We start from the raw sequence: 18,102 nt of genomic DNA, 5'->3' as shown, positions 1-18,102 counted from the left end.
CCATGATGCAATGGGAAAGGGAGGACTTTTTCTTCCCTTATCCAATTGTTCTGGAGTTTTGGCCAAAGTCAACACTTGCAACAAATGACAATCACCAGCTACTCCCCTCCCAAAGACACCATGGTGATGCTAAGTGGCCATCCAGTAACCCAAAGCCGTGTTCAGCACCACTGGGCCATGTGGACTCCTTCTAAATATAGAACCCGTTTGGAGGTTGGTTGTGCAGATTTCTGTGGGCTCATTTGGAGTACCCAACTTTGGATCAGCTCTGGTATATGTGGTATGTGCAGATGTACCCTTTGTAGCAAGCTTATTGATATTGAAGGTAGTGTTGTTATTGTGTCCTGTTTTGTCTTTCAAGAACTGCCTTAAACATTGTGGTAAGTAAATGAAAACTGCTTTACTTCAGCAAAACATAAAGTACAGCACACTCAGTGGAATAATGCAAAAGGAAGCAAAGAAGTCTTAGGGTAAACACAGTTCTTAGTCTCTGTTAAATTCCTAAATCAAATAGCAGTCTTACTTCAGACAAAGAAACAGCAAGAAATCCTTAGGAGCAATTTCCCAGATGCAGACTTGAAGCAGGCACAAGGGGAGCGAAGAGTCAGTTTGTTACCAGCAAGAGCTGGCTGCACCTGCTTCTGCTTTATAACCCTGAGTCCCCTCACAGCTGCTAGGGCAGTTCCTAATTACTCAGCTGCATTTCTGGCAGCTATTCTAGCTGAACGACGTCTCTGCTTTGTTTCCTTTTGCCTCTCCTGAAATGTGGGTACTTGCAAAATCTCCTCCTAAGATTCCAACTCACCCTCAGATTCATGAATACTTTCCTGCTCCCCTTCCTCTTCTGAAGAAGAGGAATACCTAACATATTGTGACATGAGTAATATGTTTTATGGCTGACAGAGTATGACTTGCCTAAGGTTACCCAGTGGGTTTCATAAACAAGTAGAGATTTCAACCCTGGTCTCCAGAATCGTAGTTCAACACTCAAACCACTGGCTCTCACAGAGTAGAGTTCTGAGTCTTAAAACACACACACAGCAGAAACAGAAGTTGCTTGAAATAAGCAGAACAGATTAAATCATAGTTGAAAGCTACTTACATCCCATGGGAAAAAAATCACTATATAGGCTTTAAAAACACTTTACCTGGCACTAGAAGTACTAGAAGTACCAGGTAAGCTCCCCTAGAGAGTGCATTTTATATACCAGATTCCAGAGAACAAATTAGGCCTTGGGTCATACACATTACATTTCTGCTTTCATTTGGCAAATCAAGTTTTTATATATTTGCATACTGAAAAAGTATTCTCTCCCTTTCTCTTAGGTTCCTTGCACTCACTCCTTGGAGAGTATATCATCTGATTTCACTGATGTTCCTTGGAGTTATCATGATGCAAATGATGAAGGAGTTGGTGTTGTCTCAACCAAGAGGTAAGCCACAGTATTGTGCACAATATTTTTTATTGGTATCATATGGAAACCTATGAGTATCCATTTAGCTTCTTAATTACAGCACTAAAAGTTATGAAATAAACTCCTTTGAGTAGGAAGTTGGATTGACTGATGGATAATATATTGCTTGCTAAGAAAAGTGTCTCATATTGAGTTAATTTCAGTCAAACGTTATCGTTCTTAATAAATTATATAAGCATTTTGGGGGGGCTAATACATTGGCAGCGGGTTCAGATTTCTCTCCCACAAATAGCAAAAGCCTACTTTGAACATTAAAGTTTACTTCTCACAAGATGAAGAATTACTGTAAATATTGGATCAGATGGAGGGAAATGTCTTCTGTTTTGAATGATATCCATATCTTGTTTTCAGGTGCACAGTTATGGAGGAGCCTCATTGACCGGTAAATATTAAAGACTATTACATGCAAAAAGATTTATTGTGCTAGTGATTTGAGAATATTCGAACCTGCTCATGGTATTAAAAAGGAGGAGCATAGATGCTAAGCTTATTTCCTTATGTGCTGTATGTGTTAGAATTTTTTTCTACTCATTAATTTGTCAGGGAACGTGTGCATATCTTACCATGAGAAATCCATAGTTCAGCCAATCTGCCCACAAAAGTTCTTGTTATTGAACTAAGAATGTGGCATTCTTAAGTTCCACAAGTAGACATTCAACATTTGATGCGTATTTGGATTTGAAAGACAGAAGGGGGATGATGCACAAGCCAGTTTATAGAGTTATTTTGTATAATTCCCAGCCTTCTTTTCTGACAAATTCCAAATATGTTAGGGAAAAAAAATCTAAATCAAAATTTTCATTCCTTAATGATGTAAACCATCTTATCTAATTGCTGATTAATTTTTTGAGGAAAATATTTGCTTGGTTAGCCTCCATTTCAGTTGAATATAGTATTTATGTTTATCTTCTTTTATAACTAAAGCATCAAATGATTCTCCATTTCAGTTGAATACAGTATTTATGTTTATCATTTTTATATAATTAAAGTATCAAATGATAACATATTTACCATCTGCATAGCTTCCTTTATTAAATCTTTAAATATTAACAAATTTTCTGTTTTTTAATTACTCCTCCAATAAATAAATAAATTTGAGAAAAAGACTATAAGATTTGATTGAGAGTTTGTTAACTGGCCAAAGGTCACACAGTGAACTTCATTGTGGAATAGAGTTTACCATTCCCAGTCAGATACTCAATATATGAACCAATCACAAGAGCTAAAACTTGTGTAACCCCAAATGTACATTTGAAATAGAATAAGTGTCAAACAGAAACTGTCCTCAAATGGATTGCATACAATATATGATGCAAACTATATGCAGAATATGAAATTTGATATCATAAATATGAAAGAATAACAAAATTCTGTTAAACTGTGCTTCACAGACATATTTCAGATCTCAGAAATTCTTGTTGATCCAAACAGAACAAATAGAAAAACCATATGTAAAAACATTAATCCCTGAAAGTTAGGGTGAACAATGGCATATAGGCAGTATTACTCACCAAAGGTAGAGGTAATCTTCAAGGCTATAGAACAACCCTATTATGAAAGCAGTGACTTCATAATATTCTAAAAGCCAGATATAAAGTTCTTATCTTTACATTATATAAGAGCTCAAATCAGGAATACAAATAGTTACAGAACTAGGTAAACCTGCTCTTATCTTATTCCTGGGGCAAAATAGTGGGAGTAACCACTCCGCTGCTGCTATCAATATATAGTAACTAGCCTAAGTATAAATAGTGGACACTTCTTTTATACTACTGAAACCATTATCTAATAGAACTATTAAAGAGAGAGGCTTCAAGTCCAAATTTGAATTAATCTAATGAGGCCTAACAAAATTCAGTTTGAATTCAGCTTTCATTTTCAGTAAACTATTATAATTTAACCAATTATGTTTGTGAGGATAAATCTTTTCAACAAGCTTAAATCAGTATATGACTGTGACAGTTGACAGTTGTGACTTACTAAATGAGCACCAAATGCTCTATTTTCAGTTACAGAATAATGTTAAAATGCATATTCCAGTCGAATGAGAAGTTGGTTTCTGTTTGTTTAATATTTATGCTATGTTCAATGTATGTTTGGTGTTGCATGCTTATTTGCTCATGTGAGTGCGTTTGTAGCCTACATATGCAAGCTGTAGTCACTGTCCTTTCATAGTTAGTTGCTTTTCTTGGAGGCTGGAGGAAAATGGATGTTCTATAACACAGGCTATCACACATTTTGGTGCCTCAAATGTTAGCTCTGTTTCTGGGTATAATTCACCCGCTAATTCCAAAAACTGCACCAATTTTCTCCTATCAGCTCTAGTTTTTGAGATACAGAGTATATGCCATCTATCAGTCACCATCTGCTCCCTCATGGAAAATCGTGATAACTATATCTAAGAAATTGAGTTGATGTGGTCTGTCCAGTGCAATTTTCTAAATCTGCATCCCAAATAACCCAAGGAACAGGCCTAAATACAAAGACAACATTAAAAACCCATTTTTTATTGGGCTGTGAAGGCAGTCTTACACATATGGCAGCTAGATCTCTTTCTTGGCATTCTACCTGTACCTTCCTCATAATACCCTTTTGTTTGTTTGTTTTTAAATGAAGGAGGCATAAGTAATATGGGTGTTACATGAATGTAAATGTCTCTTCCTCCTCTTATTGTGGCAATGATTGAGGTAAATAATTCATTTTTATTAATTTCTGTACAGATTGAGAAAGGAAAGAGAGTGCAGAAAATCAGGTTTAACAAAGTATAATACACACCTTTTCCAGTCATATGTCTTTTTCTGCATAATTCTCTTCACTTCTTGCAATTTTGCCTTGGGCCCCTTTTGCACTATGCAGTTATAGCTTCATGTACAATGATTTTGTATAATCAAGGATATACTCTCTGTCTTTCAAAATCAGACTCATCCTTCTGAAATTTCTTAACTGCCTTCAATTCATTAAATATATGGTTAGTTTTGACCTCCAGTTTTCTTATCTGAACATTTAATTTGTTTCTGTCAATGGAAGATCTAATGGTGGTCACCATATCACCTATGTCAGACTCCGTAGTGAGTACTGTCTGATTAATCATTCTACAGCGCATCTCAGAGATTTGTGAGGTATGCTGAAAATCAGGCAAGTGGTATTTATATATCAAGTGGGGATGCGTGCCATAGATGCAGGTGAAACGTCAGGAAAGAATGCTACTGGAACATAGCCATACAGCCCGAAAAATTCACAGCAACCCAGTGATTCCGGCCAAGAAAGCTTTCGACAACACAATCATTCCACATCCTGTGCAGTCCTAGATTTGTAGTTTGATGAGGTACCAAAGGGCAATGGATGCCCTTTATGAGATGGAAAATAATAAATCCTACTAACTGTTGAGTGACCTTTTTGTTGTTTTAAAAAGAAAAAGTTATTGATTTCCCCATCCTCCTTTTTTTCTACATAGCTATTGTTTCATGATTTGCTCAGGAGACCCCCTGGCCTAGTGGATTAAAGCCTTGTGACTTGAAGGTTGGGTTGCTGACCTGAAGGCTGCCAGGTTCGAATCCCCCCAGGGGAGAGCGCGGATGAGCTCCCTCTATCAGCTCCAGCTCCATGCAGGGACATGAGAGAAGCCTCCCGCAAGGATGGTAAAAATATCAAAACATCCAGGCGTCCCCTGGGCAATGTCCTTGCAGTTGGCCAATTCTCTCACACCAGAAGCAACTCAGGTTGCTCCTGACACGGAAAAAAATATGATTTGCTCACTTTGCAACAGGCTAGAGTTCTTTATTATAAAAAAGTGGTTATTCTTTCTGTGAATTAGTGGAGGAATACCAGTTTTCAGGAATCTATTACTAGACAATATATATGTATTAAATCTTATATACATAATGTTTTCATACCATATTTCTCCTCCCCACCCCATCTTTACAACTTTGTATTTTCTTCAGTGAATGTGCTAAATTCTTTGTAGTTTCTGTGAAAATCCTATAGAGGGCAGCAGAGTAATTTAATGTAGGAGGAGCTTCCCCCAGTTTTGTCTCTCCCCCCCCCCCCAAATGGATTTATTCTATTTCTTTGATTCTAAGACAGACTTTTTCCCCTTTACAATCACCTTTAAAAAGGGGTGCGTCTTAGAATCACGAGTGCAATCAATGTTGTCTTAGAATCAAAGAAATACATTATTTACCTAGAATTCTGCTTTGGCCACAGACCTTCCTGGAATTGAGTATGATCCAGGACAGAATTAGTAGTTGAAAAATCAAACATTTCTAGATTCACAGTATCTTTTAGAACAAAACATATATTGACCAGCTCACATCTTGAAAATTTGCAGATCAGAATAAAAATTTCTAAAATGGACATTGTTATCAATGGGACACATGCATTAAATTTTATATTCATTTGAAAAAATACTCGTTAAAATGTGACATTTATTTTTTTTCTAGCGATGAAACATGTGTATTGAAATAGAACAGTCTTTCTGCAAGTCCATTGGGCTGGGAGTGCACTTTGCACCATGGTTTTCCATGTACCTAAGCCTGTACACATCATGTTTCAATATTACAGTAGAGTCTCACTTATCCAACACTCGCTTATCCAACATTCTGGATTATCCAACGCATTTTTGTAGTCAATGTTTTCAATACATCGTGATATTTTGGTGCTAAATTTGTAAATACAGTAATTACTACATAGCATTACTGCGTATTGAACTACTTTTTCTGTCAAATTTGTTGTATAACATGATGTTTTGGTGCTTAATTTGTAAAATCATAACCTAATTTGATGCTTAATAGGCTTTTCCTTAATCCCTCCTTATTATCCAAGATATTCGCTTATCCAACATTCTGCCAGCCCGTTTATGTTGGATAAGTGAGACTCAACTGTATCTGAATTCCAGGATTCCAGTGTAGCTTCCTACCTGCTAATTTCCATGGACCTACATGAGATGCGGAGAGAAGGGGGCATCAGTTCATTCCTACGATCCTCACATCATCTGTGACACTCCTAGTTCTCAAGACATCTATTTAGATCAGGGAGACCCAGACTTGCATTCTTTATGGATTTAGTTACTATCCCTAAAACTTAAGATTATGTCCAGATCCATTTAGCCACACATTACATCTGAAAGGAACATTTGATTGAGGGTGAATGTGGCTGTGACTAAAACAGGAGCACTACTACATATTTAGGAAACTGCATAGTGGTATAGTCATATTGCAGTGTGCCATCAAAAAGCAAAGCTTAAAATTGACATTTTTATAAATTCTTCTATAACTGTTCCAGAAAAAGCATTCTCTTTGCCCTTCGCTTTGCCATATGTTTCTTAGGACCTTCATCTAGTGCTCACACTAACATGCTTTTTGCCCCTGAGGAAAATTCTCCTGGAAATGATCACACTAGTTAGACAATTATCAAAACTGGGACTCTTCTCCATCACTGAAAGGCAATGCATATTTGACAAAGTTGGTGTATTCCTGCAAAAAAAAAAATCCAATCTTTATTCTTAAGGCCGATTCCTTTTTCCCATGGAGCTGAGGATTTTGACTCTAATTCATTTTGCCCTCATTCATCCTCCCTCAAGAGAAAACAATTGGTGGAAGCTAAACATGAAGAGCTCCGGTGGCGAAGTGCGTTAAAGCACTGAGCTGGAGACCGAAAGGTCCCAGGTTCAAAACCCGGGAGCGGCGTGAGCGGCCACTGTTAGCTCCAGCTCCTGCCAACCTAGCAGTTCGAAAACATGCCAATGTGAGTAGATCAATAGGTACCGCTCTGACAGGAAGGTAACAGCGCTCCATGCAGTCATGCCGGCCACATGACCTTGGAGGTGTCTATGGACAACGCCGGCTCTTCGGCTTAGAAATGGATAGGAGCACCAACCCTCAGAGTCAGACATGACTGGACTTAACGTCAGGGGAAACCTTTACCTTTACCTTAAACATGAAACAGCGTAAGGCCTGCTTTCTCTTAACACAACCCATATAATTCAGTTTATGTCTTTTCATCCATGATCTCTAGGAAAGATAGTTTCCTCAACTATCCTAACAAATAGATTGCCCCATTGGAAGCAGGGTCATCTAGCAGTTGGTGAGATGTAGATATTAGCTCCCACAATCTTTCTGTTGCACCTCTAGGTTGCATAGGCATCTCAAAATCACACTGGAGCCCCAGAATATAAGCAAACAAGCTGTTTATTGAAGGTTATAAATAAGCACAAGCAAATCAAGTTCAGAGTCAATAAAATGGGTTTAAATCCACAAGAGTAATGTACTTGAAAATCTTAAAGTAAGAGTCTAAGAAAGTCACTCAAAAACATAGTCCAAACCAGATATCGAACTCAGTCCCACGAAAGGCATCAAGAATAGTCCAAACAAGGTTCAAATCCAAGGCTTGAGACAAACTGGAACCACAGGAAACAAGGCTAGATTGCGGGATCAAACTCCAAAGTAATCCAAGGTAATAGAAATCCAAACAGCAAAGTTACTGGAACAAACAACTGGATCCAAATCAAAACAAGGCTGGAACTTGAAGCAAAATCCACAGCTGCAAGAATATGTAGGACACAGAGCAAAGCTCTTTCTCTCTTGAATTGCAATGTTGCCACCTCTGCTATAGCAGAGAAGAACCAGGCATTTAAGGAAAATCCAAGGTCTTTATTTCATGAGAAAACTCTTTCTCATGAGAAAACTACTTAGAGCACTTCAAAAGCAGTCGTTTACTTCTCCGTAAACATTCTTGTTCCCTCCTTCGATGAGTTATCGCTCCCCTCTTGTCAAATTCATTATCCTCCTCTAAACTAAAATGTCCATCTGATACCTGGTGAACTGGTCTTGACGGCGGAGAGGAATGCGGTTCAAAATGCCTGCTTGCAACCATTCTGTCTCTGGTCCCAGAATCCACTGGAACAGACTCTGGCTGATTGCACCTTAGGCCCAAACTCTGGCTGCATTTCAGGCCCAAACCCAGGGTCCTCTGGCAAATCAGGTGCAGGGACAATTACTGGCTGAATGGGCCCAGGCTCAGGCTCAGGCTGAGCTATAACACTTTCCCATTTCATTTTCTCAATTTTATTTTGGTAGATCCCACTTGGTAATGGACTATTTGAAATAATGCTTTGGGTGCTTACTATGAAGGCTCATTCTAGGTTGCAACAAAAAATATCTGCGCCCACCTGTACAGTGATTTCTTATGGTTAGGAACAGAAAGAATTTGTGTATTCCTACCTACCCAGTAGATGGTTAAACTTATCTCTGTTTTCATTCTTTTCCATGCTACTTATGGAAGAATTGTGGAAGAATCTAGAACTGAAGTAATTGATGTCATATTGCATTTCCTGGATTGGGCAACAATGAGATGTAACCCAGTTGCAGATATATATTTTTCTGCAATCTACAATGAGTTTTCATGGTGAGAACATAAAACAGTGTTTATAAGACTTTGTAGAAATTTAAAAGGCAGGTCATTTGTGCTCTCAATTTGACACTATGTATGGTCACAAAATTGAGGATGACTGACGAAGAGCTGGTTTGGAAATTTGATTTTTAAAGTATGACTTACCCAAGATCACGCATTAGGTTTCTATGGCCCAATGGGGATTTGAACCCTTTTTTGGAAGGTTCAGTCCAACACTCAAACCACACTGGCTCTTCTGTATTGGACAGAAGGATAAAAGTGCATCTGTGTTTGTGAGTTGGTGTTCTTATCGGTGTGTGATCCTATAAAAGCTGTGGCTTCTTTCTTAAGTGTTTAAACCAGAAGAAGTTGGTAGTAGCAGTGGGTAGCTTTGGCCCTTGATGTGTTTTTGGCCTACATAGTCCCATAAGCTATCATAGTCTGTGGTGTGCATTTAGGGGAACTTGCCCACTCATGCCTTACAGACATGGAAATCCCATTTTCAGCTTGATATGATGTCTGAATGATGGAATGCTGGGAATTGTCATATGGGAGTGAGTGACATATAGGAAATAATACCAATGCCTACATTGGATTGCATATGGGGTATCTTTCTGGAGTGTTTTGATTACTGGCAAGGCTATGCCCCCTCTCAACCCCCCCCCCCCCAAAAAAAAGATCTGAGATGGGTTCATCTTAGGGTCGTTATAAGTCAGAAATTACTCAAAGGCACACAGCAACTGTCCCACAACTAGAAACTCTGCAACTTGATACTTTAAAAGGCTTGTTGCTTTTTGTTCGCCATGTTGGTTTATACTGTTGAGAAATGTGGTGTCTATAATGGTATTTGCTAGATAACAAAGAGCTAGCCTTTTTATTTTTACTTGCATCCTGGTTTGCTAAACATAAGCATTGGATTACAAAACACTCTCTAGGAATGATTGACGGAAGACCCAAGAACCCGGAGTAGCAGCCACTGTGTGTTGCGTGCAAACATCCGGGTTATGACGGCATTGGAGGGTGTGTTTGTCATCGACACATCTGATTAGTCACTAACTTGGGTAGGAATGTCCTGGCACAATCTTGTTGTAGCATGTGAACACATCAGCAGAATAACATGTTTATTTCCTTTCAAAAATTTCACCACTCTGGCAATATGCAGCTTTGTGTTGCATGGAAATAAAATATTGCAACATAGTTTCTCAGAAATTTCTCCTCAGTAGAGACTTAGTGTGCTTATATACTAAAAATCAATTGGAACTTTAAATGATAAGGTTTTTTCCCCCTTCCCTGGCACATTCTGTACTAAAATCCTCTGTGACACAGAAGCTCTGTCCTTGTTTAGGCTCTTAGCAGCATTCTGTTGAGATACTTCTTCCTAATCTCATGGTCAGTTGAGTTTCTTGAAAGTATTTGGGGCTGGACAAAATGAATACATTGCAAAAACTGCTTTTTAGGAAATAGCTTGCATGGTTTGTGCTGTAGACCACTGTATGTTATGATGTTTGTACTTTTCAGAGATTTATAAGAGCAGTAAAGATTTCATTTCTTTATACTAGAACAATGTATTTCAGTTTTCTCTTTAAATGACTATCTAATTCTTCACTAAATTGTGAGATATAGACTACACATAATAATATTGAATGAAGTGAAGAGAAACTATTTCAGTGTCAACTAGTGGTTCATTTTGATATTCTTCTGGAGTGTTTTCAAATATAAGCCAATCTGTGAAGTGACATTTCCAAAAACTTTACATATTCAGAAATATTGCTCTAGCAAAGCAAGCTTCATTAATTTACAAAGGCATTTTGAAAATACAACTTGCTCTTTTCATATAAATCTTACAATAAGCAATCACACCTCAATTTGTCACTATAAAATAGAGCAAATCTGCCTCATAGTCTGATAAACACCAAAAACTTGTTTTCCATTAAATCTTTGCCAAAACTAAGACAGTTATAACAAGATGGTCTTCAATAGTGCATATAAGTGTTATGCCTGCTTATGAATGGGCACAAGTGAATTATTTAGAGTTCCCGATGTTGACAAATTGCAGTTCCTATCCGGTGGTGAAGGATAATGTCCAACTTCTGAAGTCTATGCTTTTCTCCACGTGTGTTCCATAAGGCCAGTTGCAATCAATAGAGTAGCTGCTCTGGTCTGATATTTCTGCACAGTCTTTAAGATTCTGAACAATCTTCTGCCGTTTGGAACAGTCTTCAAGGGAGATCCCATGCAGTATCATTAACTACAAATAGCATGTTGAGGACATTGTGAAAAACCAAGGCTAAGTTGCCTGTTTCTTGCTGGGATTGCAGTTGTTGTATCCTAGTTGGATTACTGAAAGGGGTTAAATGTGCATGTGGCAGTTAAATGTCCCAAAAATGTGGGCAGATTCAGTAACATCTACTACTGATTGAATTTTTGAGAAAGAGTCCAGTCCAGTGCTGAACAGACTGGATGTCACCCTAGAAATCAAATGACCACCCTTTAACAGTACATCTGTCTTATCTGGCTTGAATATTTGTTTGTTGGCTGTTATCCAGTCAAATAAGAACTATCAGGCATTGATTCAGCACTTCCTTAGCTTCCCACAAAACTGATTAAAAAGGACACTTTCCGAAAACATTAAGAGTCAATCCAGACTAACATGGATCTTCAGATAGCATGTATCTAAGTCGTCTTGAAACAAACTGATCACCAGTGAAGTTATTTCAGCAAGGGAGTTACAGATTCCTTTTTACTGCCTGTGGTTGATATAGTCTGATTGCAGCATTCTGGGCCAGCTTTTTGTGTAATTATGCTAGTAACTGTGCTAGAAGATGTCATGATTTCAAATTTATACAGACTTGTATTTTGGACTGAGTCAATAGGTTGATAGGTTTTCTGAGTGTTTGAAAATGTGTTCTAGATTATGCTGCTCAGCCTTGTGTGCAAGTTTACCAAGCACAGACATTATCCCCATCATTGTATTGTTGTGAATATTAAGAAACGTTGGTTTGTTCAATGAAAGCACATGGAGCATTTATTCAGTCAATCTTTCTCATAGTAATCACAAGAAAAAGTAGACGTTCCTCTCTTGTGATTTTCAGTCCATATTGCTTATATTCTAGCATGGCTATCCAGAAGGGATTAAAAAATAAATTCCCTATCACTTGAGTATGACTACTGACATCATTTAATTAAAGAATATTTATTGACCCCCACCCCACAAAAAGCAGCAGCCAATATATGTTTCTGGTGACTCTTAAAAAGATTCAGCTTTAGATGATTGAGTTTTCAAAGCGTTTGAGAGGTCATGACTAATAATATCTGGATTAGTGGTTAAGTCCAACTGTGTGACAAATAGGCAATTCCTTTCTTTTCTTCTTGGACATAAATAGAGCTTAGTTTTAGAGGATGGCTTTTTGATGGCATAGCAACTGTTGTGTGATACTAGTATAAGAATATTTCTATTTTAACTACTTCAATATGGCATATGATCATTTTGTGGTTGCTACTATTGTTCTGAATTGTTACTAGTATTTGGTATTCTAGTTGTGACACACTATTTTCTGACTAATTTGTAAAGTACTAGCTGTGCCCGGCCACGCGTTGCTGTGGCGAAGTATGGTGGTATGGGAAATAAAGTATTGAGGAATTGGTGGTAGTTAAGGTAAAGGGTAAACGTTTTCCCCTGACATTAAGTCCAGTCATGTCTGACTCTGGGGGTTGGTGCTCACCTCCATTTCTAAGCAGAAGAGCCGGTGTTGTCCGTAGACTCCTCCAAGGTCATGTGGCCGGCATGACTGCATGGAGCGCCGTTACCTTCCGCCGGAACAGTACCTATTCATCTACTCTCATTTGCATGTTTTCGAACTTCTGGGTTGGCAGAAGCTGGGCCTTTAGATAATCTGTGGAAGAGGCCTAAGTGAAGCCTAACTGTGCCTGTCCCCTGGGCTGAGTCGTTTGCTAGGAGACCAAGTGGACGGAGCTTAGACTTCTAACTGGCAGCAATTGGATAAAACAATTATTCCTCTCCCTCTAATTAGGACTTTATTTTTCTTTTCTTTTTGTTGTATCAACCTAGAGGCGTGGATGATGGGTTGTGTTGTTAAATTTCAAGGTTGGGGGGGCTGTAGTTTTGTTGTTTTGTCCGCTGCCCTGATGCCATCACTCTTTTATATATAAAGTATAAGCTCTTTATCTTTGTACTGAGATAATGTATTCACTTTTTTAAAAAGTGACACAGATTCCATTAAGCATCTATTAAGCAAAGACAAAATATAATGGCCTCAGGTAAGCTTCTCCAGAGTTGTTGCAAGTAAGATGGGTTTGCTTTATTCTGAAGGCAGTTAGTTTAAGATGTTCACATGTCAAAACAACACAATTCTAAAGTATAGACCTTTAAAAGATAGAAGTGACTTGCAAATTATGATATCTTTGTTTAAGGAAATCTCTGCTGCTTCTTTCAGCACCTTGTGGTAAGTAGATCAGAGCATACAGTAACACATTTTAGAATATTTAGATATTAGATGTAACTTAATTTCTAATAAGGTGCTCATAAAATGATTGGCAGATTTTTCATTTCGCATAATTGAAAGGATCTACAATGATTCCAGTTGGTAGTGTTTGAAGAATGTCCCTTTGACAGATTCTGTTTGGTCATGCATCTAAAATCTACAGCAACCTTCTATCTTATAGTTGTTCAACAGGTCCCTGTAGCCAAAACTCACAAAGAACTTGTGGTGATCATCTTTCAGTGGTAAGGAGCTTGGAATTATGTCTAGTACTTCTCTTGTTGGAAAAGAAATAAGGCATGATTTGTGCATGAAACCTTTAGCTTAGTTTCAGGTTTTGTGATAGTGGCATATGAACATCTGAAGCTGTCTTGTATAGCCCAGTATTTTCTGTGCTGGGTAGTGGCAACTGTGTAGAAGCTCCATGACAAAATGGTAACTGATCATTGCTATTCTTTTAACTGGATATGTTGCTGAATGAACCTAGAACCTGCATGAAAAGCATGTGCTGTATCACTAGTCTACTGTATTTTTGCAGGCCTACCATCACCACATTTATGTGAACATTTCATTGATAACTAGTGGGTTGCATTCACTCCAATAATATATCATGAATATATGATGATAATATATATATATATATATATATATATATATATATATATATGTCATTGGATTACACTGAAAACACTCATTGTACACAGGAATGCAACACCACCATTCATGTCTTAGCAATCACTAAAGATTCTTTCCTTCCTCTTCAGAATTTGGCACATATAATTTTATTAGTCCTGTCCATTTTTAGCGGGAGAATTAAGAAAATGTCCTGTTTTCAACACTAAAATCAAATGGATTTTAAAATGCATATACTTGGCTAGCTTGTGCCTAGTGTGTTCATTTTCTATGTTTTGCTTGAAGTGTTAATAGTAACACATGTAGCATGTTGGGATTTTGCTTTCAAAATCAATCACTAACATAATATTTAAAGATACAATATAACTTAGATTCTTTCCTTGTGGAAGAAACAGGCAAATCAATCCAGAACAGAGTGAATACTCCAGGAACATGAGCCATCTCACTCACTGCATGGTTGGGTGAATGAATTGTATGCAGCTCGATTTTGCATATGAACTCTCAACTTTGTAGTGAAGAAACAAGCATATGGTCAAGTGTTTAATGTGTACATTACCCCACTGGGGAACCATAAGAGGGAGAACGGAGCCATTGCGTCCTGTATTTGCAGAGGGGATGCTTTCTAAAAGTAGTTCTAGAATACTGATGAACAAAAACCACTGAAACTTATCAGGGCAGTACTGGGCAGTTAGTATAGCAGAGGGGTTCTCAAACTTTTAAAGCCACTGAGCCATTTTTGAAGGAAAAGTTTCTTGTGGAACCCCAATAAACTTTTGGACACAGGGCCACATTACAATTAAACATTTGACAGATGGGCCGGGCCACTGGCAGATGGATGGAGAATGTTTGTGTGAACTAATTGGAAAAAAAATGAATAAATTCCTATGCACACTGCACATACCTAGTTTGTAATGCAATAATAAGAAAGAAAGAACAATACAATATTTAAAATGAAGAACAATTTTAAACAACATAAATTTAACTATTTCAGTGGAAAACCCCAGAGGCCATCCAGTCCAACTCCCTTCTGCCATGCAGGAAAAGCACAGTCAAAGCACCACCATCCAGCCTTTACAACAACAATAATAATCGTGATAAGGATAGCAACCTAGGGGTCACCTAGTCCAATGCCCTTCTGCCATGCAGTAAAAACACAAATCAAATCACCCCCAACATATGGCCATCCAGTCTTTGAAACAACAACAACAGCAGCAGCAACCCAGGGGCCACTCAGTCCAACCTGCTTCTGCCTTCCAGTAAAATATTCAAAGCAGCGGCAGGGAGGCCTTGCAAGCCACAACGGCGGAGGCCCATGGAGTCCCATGGAGCCCCCAATTGTGCTTCACGGAGCCCTAAGTTTTAGAAACACTGATATAGCAAATTCATTGAATAAAGTTGCAGTTGAAGCAATTTGAATAATTTTGCCTGTAATGTAGGGGAAGGTTACTACAATTTTCATAACATTTATTATACTACCTGTCAAAGACAGAACGCCACCAAATAGAGTAAAACTCAGTTTATTGAGGTTACAAAACTGAAAATGCCCGTAGGAAACAAAGGATTAGGCAAACACTTGACTTCAGTGTGAAAAGTAACAAAAACAGCTCCGTTTGAACTAAAAACGGTTCAAAAGGATAAACCGGATTAAACAGGAGTTTAATCCGGATTAAATCAAAAGTGCTTACTTCAGCCTGCAAATTTAGCAAACAAAAGAGGATTAACAGAGGTCAGAATGAACACAATAAACTGGCAGCAGATTCCTCTCTGCTACTCAAAAGCTACAGATGAGTAAATCAGGCTGTTTACTCCTCCGTGCAACGAGCGAAATCCGGGTCCAGGCACATCAATCAGGGTAACGGCAGTCAGCAGGTTCTCAATCCGGTCCAAGGTCGAAAGCCAAGTGCAGACGTCTAGAATTCCACAAGTCCCACCGATAGCCACAGAAGGGATAATCCAGGGTCGAAGTCAGTCAGTCCAGCGTCAATCCAGAGTAGGTAATTAATGTCCGTCAAAAAGACGACGGAGGTCCAAGCTATCAAGATTAAACACAAGTTGCACAGAAAAACCCCACACAGTACCTCCCGCCGTCTATGCCCAGTGTCCTTAGTAACTTACGTATCCAGCAACGAATCACACCCGTCTTCAGGAAGTTCCCCAACAAGAGCCCAAGCGTTCGTCCAGATTACCTTGCCCAACGCAATTAGACATTGATCCTAAACCCCATTTTATCCCAGTTCAAACTCATCATCGCTGTCAGCTGTCATCCTAATCCCAGGTGCATCATCATCATCATCCTCATCAGAGCTAAAACACCTTTGACTACGCCCCACAGCATCCCCAGCTGTGGATCCCGCTCCATCCCTCCAGCCCGTCCATGGGTCTGATCCTGCAACCCGCCAATCACCTCCCATGCTTTCATTGCCGGTGACACCCAAATCCTCCCTCACACGAGTCCACTCCATGTCATCCTCCTCCGAGCTGACCATTTCTTCCTCCATTCCCTCGGTAAAACCCTCAAAAGAGTCCTCATCTGTTGGTTCTGCAAATAAGTCCCGGAGCCGTTTCCTTTCACGCTCCTCAAAAGAGTCTGACTCTCGAGGAGTCTTACGACCCCGTCTCCTAGTACCGGAGCCAGAAGGCTCAACCATAACACTACCTTTGTTCCCTGTAACCATTAATTTATGTAAGCCAGTAGTACGGGGCTTTCCAAATATTTCATGTTGGTAATAACATCTTTTCAGATATGCATCATTTTGTGACTCATTAATCAAGTTTTATTGACAAACTGGAAGTTAAACCTTTGTAAGATATATGGACCAATACATAAATTGTAATAACAAAATGTATGAAGACACAACATGAAAACTTTGCATTTAGATATGTCATTTATTTCTTATTTCACATAGACTCAAGAGACTTATATTTATGCGCCATACTTTCACACTGCAGCCGATATACTAATATGTCACGATACACAGCTTGTAAAGCTCTGCAGTAAAACCAAGACAAAAATAATGAGGGAATAGGATACATTAGAATTGTTACACTGATGGTTTCAAATTCAGCAAAAATACTTTAGCTAGCAAGATTTGTGAAGGAAAACACTTCCAGCAATCTGTAATGTAATGGGCAGCCAACTGAAACAATCCTTACTCTGTAGTCTTGGAAGATAACAATGCAGTTAGTATTGGCTACCATTCCTGGAATACTGAAAGAGCCACATGTTCTCCTCCTGTTGTTTTTATTTGCTAACATTTGTTACTGACATGTTTCATCTGCTTTCAATTAGATGTTAGTATAGTTTTATACGATTTGTTTAACTGTGCAAGCAGTCTCTTTTTAAAACTTAAAGGAAGCATATTAAAGATCCCAAATAAATAACATTGTTCTTGTGGTTTCTCTAGATGCCTTATCAAAATGAACTTATTTCATGGCAGTGCAAAATGTTAAATTCACTATACGTACACAGTTATTGCTTAGGGCAAAACTATGGCTTTCAAGGAGGCAGGTCTTGAAAAGTCAGCAATAACTGATAGTATACAAACACTTTGTTGGTCTGACATTCTTATTGACATCTGGCACAGAGCTGCTTACATTATTTCAGCAAAGTTGAGAACATGTATGGAAATATACAACAATATAGAAAGGCCTCAATTTTACCACCAATGTCTGGAACTGTGAAGCATTTTGTCTTTGACAAATACTTTTTATAACGACATTCACTTCAAGAGAGGCAGAAGCTATGAAAATATGGTGACTTGTGACTCCCTCCTTGGCATACCATTCTTATTTGAAAGGGTACAAAATACATGTATCATGTATTTTCCCCTGTGTGAAAAACCTGCAACTTGGTAGAAGGCATGGCTGAGCAAATAGATCTCTGAATAATTCGCTGTAGCTTCACAAGGGATTTTTTATTTCTAGCAGTTTGAATGGCAGTGAAAACTATTCTCCTCCACTCTTCACCTAGGTTGCTGATAAAATATATCCTGAAGGAGAGATTAAAGGACTTGAAAGCTGGCTCTAATAGATCAAAATTCCTCTGCTGAGCCTGTGTATCCACTAGTCTCTAAAATAAACCATTTCAAGATCTGACTTCTAAGGAAAAT

At 38.4% G+C, this 18,102-nt stretch overlaps 1 protein-coding gene across 3 annotated transcripts in view; it reads left to right on the top strand.

Moving 5' to 3' along the window:
- The window catches only part of retreg1 (reticulophagy regulator 1), a 63,503-nt gene that overhangs the window by 13,193 nt on the left and 32,208 nt on the right, over window positions 1-18,102 (top strand). For 2 of the 3 annotated variants that reach the window (XM_008108852.3, XM_062977600.1), the window contains exons 2-3: window positions 1,327-1,433; window positions 1,827-1,857. In XM_008108852.3, the coding sequence (XP_008107059.2) occupies window positions 1,327-1,433; window positions 1,827-1,857 (138 nt within the window). Of the gene's footprint in view, window positions 1-1,326; window positions 1,434-1,826; window positions 1,858-13,544; window positions 13,606-18,102 lie in introns of all 3 variants that reach the window. The other variant, XM_062977601.1, reaches the window with a different exon arrangement.

Source organism: Anolis carolinensis, chromosome 4 (genome assembly GCF_035594765.1).
Source record: "Anolis carolinensis isolate JA03-04 chromosome 4, rAnoCar3.1.pri, whole genome shotgun sequence".
NCBI classification, from domain to species: domain Eukaryota; kingdom Metazoa; phylum Chordata; class Lepidosauria; order Squamata; family Dactyloidae; genus Anolis; species Anolis carolinensis.
Note: the sequence above shows the minus strand (reverse complement) of the source record. Positions and strands in the feature narration are given on the sequence as shown.